Source organism: Pundamilia nyererei, unplaced genomic scaffold (assembly GCF_000239375.1).
Source record: "Pundamilia nyererei isolate P.nyererei 1_Seehausen unplaced genomic scaffold, PunNye1.0 scaffold00102, whole genome shotgun sequence".
NCBI classification, from domain to species: domain Eukaryota; kingdom Metazoa; phylum Chordata; class Actinopteri; order Cichliformes; family Cichlidae; genus Pundamilia; species Pundamilia nyererei.
Genome location: NW_005187503.1, coordinates 1,482,629 through 1,493,238, shown reverse-complemented (window position 1 = coordinate 1,493,238; position 10,610 = coordinate 1,482,629). Strand labels below are relative to the sequence as shown.

General features: G+C 40.4%; 2 protein-coding genes across 3 annotated transcripts in view; both read right to left on the bottom strand.

The window, feature by feature from the left end:
• Nucleotides 1-480, bottom strand: part of LOC102193975 (histone-lysine N-methyltransferase SETDB1-B-like) — a 10,359-nt gene extending 9,879 nt beyond the window's left edge. For both annotated transcript variants that reach the window (XM_005740689.1, XM_005740690.1), the window contains exon 1: nucleotides 417-480. The gene's annotated coding sequence lies outside the window, so the exon portion shown is untranslated. The remainder of the gene's footprint in view (nucleotides 1-416) is intronic.
• A 722-nt stretch (nucleotides 481-1,202) lies between these two features.
• LOC102193680 (histone-lysine N-methyltransferase SETDB1-B-like) lies at nucleotides 1,203-6,899 on the bottom strand. Its single transcript, XM_013912802.1, has 7 exons — nucleotides 6,685-6,899; nucleotides 4,387-4,719; nucleotides 4,129-4,299; nucleotides 2,638-2,839; nucleotides 2,478-2,551; nucleotides 2,178-2,368; nucleotides 1,203-1,876 (listed from the first exon to the last, which is right to left on the bottom strand). Exons 2-7 carry the CDS (start codon nucleotides 4,712-4,714, stop codon nucleotides 1,760-1,762), a joined length of 1,083 nt encoding a protein of 360 aa, XP_013768256.1. The 5' UTR covers nucleotides 4,715-4,719; nucleotides 6,685-6,899; the 3' UTR covers nucleotides 1,203-1,759.
• Nucleotides 6,900-10,610: the final 3,711 nt, after the last annotated feature.

Genomic DNA, 10,610 nt, shown 5'->3' with positions numbered 1-10,610 from the left:
TTTCCCCCAGGGATCGATAAAGTATTCTGAAACCTGGCGAACATCTGGTTCCTCTGCATCTAGGTGTGCGGGCTCAAATAGGGGGGATTAAAAGTAAATCAGAAACACTTCTCAAGCTCAAGCTCGTATATTTTAAAAAAAGACGTCCAGCCAAGATAAGGTGTTTAGGGCTTTACTAAAAATAACTAACTAAATAAATAAAACCCAAAATACCAGCATCTGATTTTGTCTTGAGACTTATTGGTCGAAGCTAGCATGGACTTCAATCAGTTAGCCGTGGAGACCGTTTCATCCTGACTCTGCGCCTCTTTATCGCACAAAGTGTATCCAACCTGATAAACATTCTTTTAATTTCAGCTAGATTAATTAATTTGATTAATTTTAATTTAAAATGTCAAATAAGAAGCAAGCCATACCTTAGCTTTGTCCTATGGTCTTCTTCTCTTCATGTTGCTGGGTAGACCTGTGAGACTCACTGCCGCCCCCTGCGTCCGGAAATACGACCGACAATCTTCTACTTCTTTTTAAACCGATTGCTATGTATGGAACGCAGAGTTATTATAGTTTTGCATTTTCTTATTAGTTTTACTTTATTTTTATTAGTCTTCCAGATGACTGGATGTTTAGTTGGTTCCAAAGAGCCTGAGGTGTGCCAAGAAAATATCCCCCACACCATCACTCCACCACCAGTCTGAACTGTTGACACAAGGCAGGATGGATTGATAAACATATGATTACACAACATTTGCCATCCAAAATGTTGCATCAGAAACTAGGATCGGTAAGACCATGCAACGTTTTCCTACTGCTGTGATCCATGGAACCTCAGTCTTCGTCAGTTAAATTTTTAAGTACAGCAAATTAATTGTTTGGTGCTTTGCTTCTCAGATAATTCATACTAGTCTAAAATTTGCACTTAGGAGCAAATATGAAACACTACCTTGCATACATCCATTTCCCTTAAGTTTCCTCTCTGCTACATTCCTGATATGTATTAAAAGGTATTTATTTAACTAGTGTGACCAGGTCAAAGTGTAGAAATATTAGATAGCTAAACTTCTATGTCAGTCATTTTTATATTAGTAAATTTAGCAGGTGAGAGCTCAGATTTGTCTTTAAATTACAATTATGCACTCCAGTAAAGGAAATGAATGAGGCAGAGGGTATTTGCTTGTATATGACAAGCTTATATACAAGGCTTTTTTTAATTTTTTATTGTTGAACGACAAAGGATGCAACATAACAGACACCAAAGGCAAAATAAATCAGAGACATAACTGTCATATCAATCTGTAAATATGAAAAAAGGTTTATATGAATTGTTCCCAATTCATAAAAAACAACACTGAAAAAAGTGAATGAACACACATCAGACAAATTTCTATTCGTGGCCAAGTTAATAAATGAGGGTATGAACATTTTCACATATAACTGTTCAAAAAAAGTTGAAAAAATATAGCTGCTTAACCTTGCTGTTAAAAGTTGTGCAAAGATAAAGTGCCATTTTTTTAGAAATTGAAAAAGAAAATCATCGTTCGCATGTTTTCTAGGAAAAATTATGTCTTGTTCATTCGGCAGTGCGATGGTCCACTCAGTCACTTCGCACAACTGTGCAGCAAATTAAAGATTACAAAATTAGCACCCCGTTCAAACAGGTTAAATCTCCTCCTTATATCCTTGAGTCATTTATTTGCACGAGAGAAAGAGGGTTGTGAATGCTATTCCCAGTATTTTCACAGCATCCACTCTCTGTGGATATTTAGTCAGAGTCAGACTCATTCATGGCCTCTCTCCTCACGCTCAGTTCCAAAAACCTAGCCTGTGCATGTTCCAGGCGTATGGAGCCTCTGTAGATCCACTCTCTGTGATGGTCAGCCTGAGCGAGACATAAAAAAGGGCACACTGTCAAGGAAAGGTGATTAGGAAAAGAAACGGGAGCGTTGTTTGTTTTAGTTTTGGATTATTTAAACGTAGCCAAGGCAGACTTACACTGGAGATATGTTTTTAGGTTAAACATGCTGTCTGTACCTCATAATTTCAAACCCTCCTGAAATCCTGTGCCACAACCTGACAAGCACCTCTGTTAAATATATTTACTGAAGTATGAATAAGCATTAGATCTGCTGTTGACTGGTTAAAATGTAAAGATTAAAAAAAAAAAAAAAAAAGACACCCACCTGAAAAACGACCTGTATCAAGCTGCAGTCGATCGCCTGCACCTCACACCTCTGCTGCTCTCCGAAGTATTCTGCATTGAGGCTCTGTCCAACCCTGTATATGGTCAAATGAGGGTACGGCCAGTCCTTCATGTACTGTTTCATGAAATGCTTATGAAGGCCGTCGGGAATGTCGTCAAACATGTTTTCCGCTGTTGAAAAATGAATTAAATACATAAGCGTGCTTCAAATAAACACTCTCCTGTCTGCTGCTTGCTGCAACTGTGAGTAAAAGAAAAGCCAGAGCACAGCACAACTTACACGGTCTGCAAACCAGGTGAAAAAAAGGTAAGCCGACATAGACCGGCGTGTGATCATCCATAAAGACCAAGAACCTGGAAAATTAAACAGCGATGTGTGAGACACTCGTTTCTTCTGACAAAAAGCCCGTGATTATGTTTGTTCATAGAGGTATGAACACCTGAAGCGGTTCTTTCTGCTGGGGAGCTCGGCTAAAACACCAGGCCGGAACTGGAACTTGTTATCCTGGCACTGAACAACAACCCGAGTGCCAACAAAAAGATGCTCTACCTTTGGTGGGGTGTCAAAGGCAATGTGGTGACCGGATACTAGAATCTTCCCCTTTTCTTCAAAGCTAACTTTGTACTTTAACCGTCCATCTTCTGGTAAAGAGGAAGAAAAAAATGTTTTAGTTCCTACCATTTAAATGCTATTTCCTTTTTGAATAATGGTGGTTCATATTTAAAAGTGAAGTACTGCTGTCTGGACACATGTCAGCCTGCCTAGATTTTACCGCATGTACTTCACAAATTAGAAAGAAAATGAAAATGCATCTTTTATAAACAGGAATAACATATTTTAAGTTATTATTCACCTTTTTAACGTTTCATTTGTCTTTGTCTTTCATTTTCAGTTTATTTAACAAGGGTTCAAATTCTTTTAATTGCTTTGGATCACTTTGGTCAATGTCCTTTTTAAAAAATTTAAGTTGCTGGCTCATGCAGTGACAAACGCAGAAAACTAAGGATAATAAAAAAAATGTGGTTATACTTCATTAGGTCATGTCCACAAGTGCAACGGTTTTCCTGCATGCACCATGACTCTATCACTATCCTAAATATGCCCAATGGAAGCAGTGCGCCCTGTAATTGACTGATGTCCAGAATGTGCAATCCTCTCGCCCACTGCCAGCTAAATATGAGAAAAAAGCTGAAAATCGTAACCACACTGAGGTCACATCCTTAAATGTGTATATTTTGGTGCACAAGAATCCATCGCTTAAAGATATTTTTTTAAAGCGCCTGGTTCTGCCAGAGCCTTCTTCCTGTTAAAAGGGAGTTTTTCCTTCCCACTGTCACCCAAGTGCTTGCTCATAGGGGGTCATGGGGCGACCGTGGTTCAGGGGGTTGGGAAGCTCATCTTGTAACCGGAAGGTTGCTGGTTTGATCCCCAGCTCTGTCTTGCTCGTTGTGTCCTTGGGCAAGACACTTATCACCTACCGACTACTGGTGATAGCCAGAGGCGCAATATGGTAGCCTTGCTTCTGTCAGTCTGCTCCAGGTCTGCTCCTGCTACAACTGTAGCTGCCTCCACCAGTGTGTGAATGTGAGAGTGAATGAATAGTGGAATTGTAAAGCGCTTTGAGGGTCTCGAAAAGTGCTATGTAAATGCAATCCATTATTGTTATTATCATATGATTGTTGGGTTTTTCTCTGTATGTATTGTTTTAGGGTCTACCTTACAATATAAAGCACCTTGAGGTGTCTGGTGTTGTGATTTGGGGCTGTATAAATAAAATTGAATTGAATTAAAAGATATTTTTATACAAATATACAAAAAAAACAACAATGAAATGAAATGCTCTCATCTGAAAAGGACTAACAAGTTTAAAGGATAATAAACAAACAAAGAAAATCATAATTCCTGGAAAACCTGCAGTATTTTCTCTTACCCTTTGAAATTATCTCCACTATTTTCCCACGCTGCCACTTCATGCGTTTCTTCCTGGCCAAGACCATCATGTCCACTTTCACTTCAACCTGCGGTAAGTTAGGATGGATGTTCGTAGTTTCATGAGAGCAGTGGGCAGAAGTTGGTGATATCCCAACAGAGGGGTTTATTTCTTTGAGGGCAAAAGTAAGAAGTGGAATTTTAAAGTTATTTGAGAGTTTTGAGAGCAGGATTCAAGTGGTAATGTTTGTGGCCTTACCACTGCTGTTGGAGGGTTTCCTTGTGTCACCGCTGCTGTTCTTGTCAGATTTCTGATTATTGTTCGAAACCGAAAAATCGGAATCAGTGGAATCATCCTCTGGTTGCCACTGCATATCAGAACCGGAGCTGCTGGAGAATTCAGCTTCGCTGTAGGACTGCTGAGGCGTCGGCGGTCGCAGGGCGCTGATCTTATAATCGGGCAGTCTGGTCAAGACCACCACTGCTTTCTTTATTAGATTAAGAGGGGCCGAGCCATTTTCCCATTGTGTCATTTGGCTGCTGGTTTCATTTGTGGAGTGAATGGGCTCACATGCCGATTCAGACATAGTGTCTGAAAAGAAAAAAAGCATCAGTGAAACTTGAGCCATCGCCATGCCAGACTTTCATCGTGGTGAGAACAAATCCTGACAACTGTAGCTCGCCATCAAAAGAAAATGAAAATGCTATCAATCAAATTCACATTTAACATTTGTTAAAGCTGTCTTTTCTGTGTGTCAGAGGAGATCTCTTATATAAAGTCCACTGATTTTCACTCTATACAATATATGGTTGCTTAAATATAATTCCCAAGGGGACGAAGGCTTTTTCACCCTCTGTCGTCTGACTCTTCATCGATAATGACCTCAACCTTTTGCCTCAATCTCGAAGGCCATGATTGTAATTTCCATGCTCACAACGGTCCACTTGGTTTTTGTTTGTCTGTTTTTTTTAAATTACATAAACCCAAAACCTGTGCTGTCAGGTTAAGAATTAGAGGTTCAAAATCTAATTAGGTGCAAAACTCAGCACATTTTTAAACTACCATCTGCCGCTGGTTTGTTTCACACAACAACAGCACAAATAAATTAATCAGAAGCTAGAAAAAAGCCTTCTGTTTACAGATAAGCTGTTAGATCTTTAAATTTGCCAGATTTCTTGTTACCTGTGCAGCAAATTGACAGCAGCCACTGCATCTCTTTCTAGCAGCGATACTTGTAGCGTTAAGTGGGGCACAGCATTTACTGTACTGCATTTTCAAGCACTACTTAATAAGTCAGTAGTAAATATACAGGACCAGTAAAATGCTGATCCAGTAGCCAGGTTGAGCCAGGAGGGAAAATGATGAACATGCCCTGGTTGCCACTGAAATTGAAATTAACTTGGATAATGCTTCAAAATAAGTGGACAACGATGACCCGAAGGCCTTTTCTAAACATCTCTTTAAGACAGGGGTGTCCAACTCCAGGCTAAGGTCTAAAACCTGCAGGACACCCCTGCTTTAAGACCACACACCATTGTCAAAATATTATGATGAAAATATGGTGAATAAAGTGGAGTAAAACATAAACAGAAAGAATAAAAATATATATATACATCACTAACATGCAAAATATAACACTCCAAATGGCAGTGACTCAGTCAGGCCAGCCACTAACTGTAGAAATACCTGGTGTCAGAGCTCAGCTCACAGCAGCATGTTTTAAAGGGGTGGCCAGGAGCAGCTGGAGAGTAGACAGCACCTGCTGTTTCATTAAAGCGCCACCCAGCTATACCTGTGTGAGTAACTCGGTTTAACTTAGCAAGTTTGTTGTGTAATGTCTTAAAAGTATGTGACATGTGAGCAGTGAGAATGTATAACTTTAATGTTTGTGACAGTACAATCAGAAAAAGAGTATGACTTGTCTAAAGGGCTGCAGGAGAAAGCCTTTTCTCTTTAAGAAAGAACATGGGAGCACTGCTTAGGTTTGCAGAGTTGCATCTGAACAAACCAGATAATTTATGGAACAATGTGCTTTAGAAAGATGAGTTCCAAGGTGGAGATGTTTGGCCATAATGCACAGCATATTAGCACAAACACGGATCAGTCAAACTGGCTGAAATGCTGTGGCAGGACTGTGCATAAATGAATGCATAAAACCTAATTAAACTGAAGCAACATTGTAAAGAGGAAGTCATACAGAAAACATTTGCATTTTCATTTAAAATTTAATATCTGGATCAGCATTAGCACCAATGCCAAGTGGCAACTCATTGGAAGTGAAACTGTTTTTCGCAAAAACAAACAAAAAACATGTGACATCACTGTGTCCTGAAGCCCTGAGAATGAATCAGAAAATGTGAACTTTTTTGTTTTTGCTGCTACAGGAGTGCTGTAGCACCAGGAGACTCTGAAAGCTGTTTAAAGGGCTACAGCTGTGCCTACTGAGAACGAACAAATAACAAAACAAAGCTGTGTTTAGACACATTTCCTACCTACAATCAAGCTGCGTGGGGGTTTACCTCATTTAATACAAACACAAATAATTCAACCACTTACCTGATGTTATGTCTTAATTATCCGCTGTAATGAGAGCTGGAGCGGCAGCTACATATCAGGCTAACACTGAAATCACTGTTTTGGAGTTTGCGTCATAACTGCACTTTTTTTCCTTTTCTTTTTTTTATATAAATATGTGTTATCCAAAATTATCAGGCAGGTTTTTCCTCCATCTTAACAGACTTGTTGTTTTTCTCCTTCTTCTCGGCGTTCAAAAGTGGTTGTTAACAAATGAATCTGAGAAGTGCTGCCCCCTATCGTCGTCTCCCCGGTATTGTCCTCCGGCACACGCCATTTTGACTGCAGGCTTGTGTCAGCAGCAGTCTACGAAAACTTAAATAATATGATACCTTTTATTATTTATATAATTTTATGTTAAGAAGCAGGTGCAAACAATATTTTAGACATTGTAACACTATAGGGAGAAAAAAAAAACTACAATCAAGTCCTCGCTGAGTAAATAGTGGTATGTTCTTTTCAATCAAATCAACCATATTCTCAAGTGGACATATATAACACTTCGAATCTATAAATAGTCTTTTTATGAAGGATGTTCTCGCTTACGGCCATACCACCCTGAACACGCCCGATCTCGTCTGATCTCGGAAGCTAAGCAGGGTCGGGCCTGGTCAGTACTTGGATGGGAGACCGCCTGGGAATACCAGGTGCTGTAAGCTTTTCCTCTTTTGTCCAGCAGAGGGCGCTACTGCCCCAGGGTAGACAGTGTTGAAGCAGCAGCCAGGGTAACAAAGAGCGCATTGAGACCACTCATGCTGAATTAAATAATGGTTTGGAGCATAGACGGTCCACACAGAAAAAGTTTTGTATGACAAAAGCTAAACTAGAAGACAGAACTAGGTGAAGAAAAACATGTTAGTTGACCAAAGTAAACAAAAAAACAAAACTAGATTTCAGTTTTTCCCAAATATGGAGGGAATCATGGTAGCCTGGCTTTTTTAAATCTCTTGCCTCTTTAGTTTAGTTTATGCCTCAGACAGAAACTAAATATTTTCAAAACAATGAAAGCTAAACTGAAATGAGCAGCTTCCCCACTCTGGAAATTCGAGGAACTGAAAGTTAGAAACTGAACATATTTGAATACAAACCTGTTTTCCTTCTTTTGCCCTCACTCTGGTTTTGCTGTTGGTTGTTGCTGTTGTGACTAGTCTGTAAAAACCTTCATAGTACCTGTAAGTCCTGCCTACAGCGGTGTTGGAGGACTGTAGGGAAACATGAGCTGCTTTTGATTGTTGATTAATTGTGAGTATGAACACAGAAGATGCATCACATTTAAACAGTTTGACGTACAGAAAAAGAAAACCTGAAATTTGCTAGTTGCTAATTTAATGAGAAATACTTGTGAGAAACATTTTCAGTAACAACCCAACAAAGGCCAAAAGCCTTAAACATGACAGATCTTTGTGTTAATGCTTGGAACAAAGTCTGATTTTAACAGCTCGGTGCTTCGAGCCCTCAGTCTGAAACACTGAAAAGCATCACGATGCACGCCTCACGTCTTCCATGAGACTGCTTGCTTTTTGCTCAATGTCCTGAAGCTTTTTTGTACATACATTATAAACCACATGATCTTAAAAGTATGCACCCACACAGTGGTAAGATTGCACTCTCACCCCACCCCTTCTCCCTCTCTCTATCTCAGGTGATCTGCTCCTCCTGGTAGGTGGAGGTGGAGATCGAGCCATAAGGGTCCACGACGGTCTGGGCGCAGCGTACCACCGTCACCAGAAGGAAAAAACACAGCAGGAAGAGAAAGAAGAGAGCAAAGCCCAGGTCCACGTCCACCTCGAACTGCGGCACGGGGTGAGACGGCTTATCCATGTGGTCAGCGATAATGGTGAAGGGAGACAGTTTCCGTTTCTTCTCCTTTTTCAGCGCAGCAGCATCACTTTGGGACGGCGTGCATGCTCGTGTGCTTTCAAGGTGTTGGTGGTGACTTTGCGCATGAAAGAAAAAAGGTGACAAACAGCTTCTGAATACAGAGGCAGCACATAACCAATGAAGTCTATCCTGGCTGCTTGGAGGACGACACTTTCAATGCAGAAGCAAATGTCTGGTTTTTATTCCAATCAGCAGCAGTTTGTCACATTTCTGTGTCTAACAAAGGGAGGGAAAAAAACACCTGGAAAAACCGCTAGAATGCAAAATATTCCACCATAGATTTACATGTTGCACCTGCAGGGTTATCTTATCGATGAGCCCATAAAAACTGCAGTGAATCACTTTGAATCAGTTGTTAATTACAGTTTATCCAACAAGTCTTCCCCATAACTTGTTCATTTAAGAGAATTACAACATTTGAAAAGCCAAAGAAGTGACTGATAGACTCCTTTTGTCTTTAATAATCACCACTTTCTAATTTCTCCTGCAGGAACAGGCACGGTAGCTCTCGCTAAATGATCAAAACGTCCACAGCTGTCTGGACACATTTCTTGAAACACAATTTCCAAACTACAGTTGCTAAACTCGTGACTCTTCTGGCAAAACCTCACAAACTCACCCTCACAAACCTCACAACACAAAAACTGCTTTTGTCTGCGTCATCCCCACAACAGGTCATAATAACAACAGTATGCAGCATTCATTACACAAAAAGTACAAAAAGGTGTGTGTGTGTGTGTGTGTGTGTGTGTGTGTGTGTGTGTGTGTGTGTGTGTGTGTGTGTGTGTGTGTGTGTGTGTTTAGGACACATTTTCAACATCACGTGGTCGTCTTGTAATTCTGCAACCACCACATTGATGATTTAGTAGGTCACCAAGCTCATGATCCATCATAATGCAGTTTATTGGCTGTAAAGCTACGAATGTGACCTTAACCTTGAGCACACTTTGCTTGTTATGTGTTCGCTGTGTGCAAGTTTCACTAAACATCCTACCAGCGTTTGCCTGGATGAAAATGACAAAAATATGACATAAAAAACACAAACAGACCCTCCCCAACCTTTATATTGTGTAGACGTACCAAAGCACTGGTTTATGCGGGAAAGAGAAACTGAGTCGCTCTCTGTGCTACTTCTCATTCACAGTAGAAAAGCAGAACACAATAAATGTTAATGTTTTATATGTACAGCAGAGCTCTCTTACTATATATCAACATAAGAGAAAAATATTGAGACACTTTTTGTAAGTAAATTATTCTCTGAGGCATCCATTCTGTTTTTCTTCAGCTCGACCTCGCTCTGACCTGCCACCAGTTTGAACGGCGACCTAAGCAACAAGTGTGAGCAACATTTGTTACTGTGTGAAACTCACTGTGCGAAAATGCGTTTCAGCGAACTTTGAAAACAAAGTTGAGTGAGATCTGTAAATCGTGCCTAATGAGGCAAAAACTGCTTTAAAGTTTTCCCCAAAGAGTGACTGAATCAATACATTATCTGAGGACACTGAGGATGAGTAAAGTTAAACATGTATCCAAGAACCCCCCCCCCAAAAAAACTGAAATAATTCAAACTCACCATCCGTCCCGTGCAGGACTTTTCGCTGCAGATCCTCTCCAACAAAACTTTTCAAAAGTGTTCATAGCATCCTGCTTTCCTCTGAGGCTCCTTATTACTCCGATTACATGAGCTGGTCCTCAGTTACCAAAGTCTTTACCAGCCTCCTCTTTCGTGATTGTCAAGAAAAATGAGCAGCCCACAAATTAGCTCTTGCACTCAGAGACACATGCATGCACAAGCATGCACTTGCATCTCACGACCTCCCCAGGGCATGTAAAGCCTTATTAATACTTAAGCAGGAATTGAATAACGGTCTACACAGTTCACAAGTGACTCAAACACCCCACTGCTTTTGTTGTCCTGTCAGGAGGATCTTCATCACTGTCACCGATTAGCCTTCACACCAGCAAAACTCCGGCACCTCAGGTGACACTGAGCTTATTCTTTACACAGAGCTGAAAAGGTAGGGAGG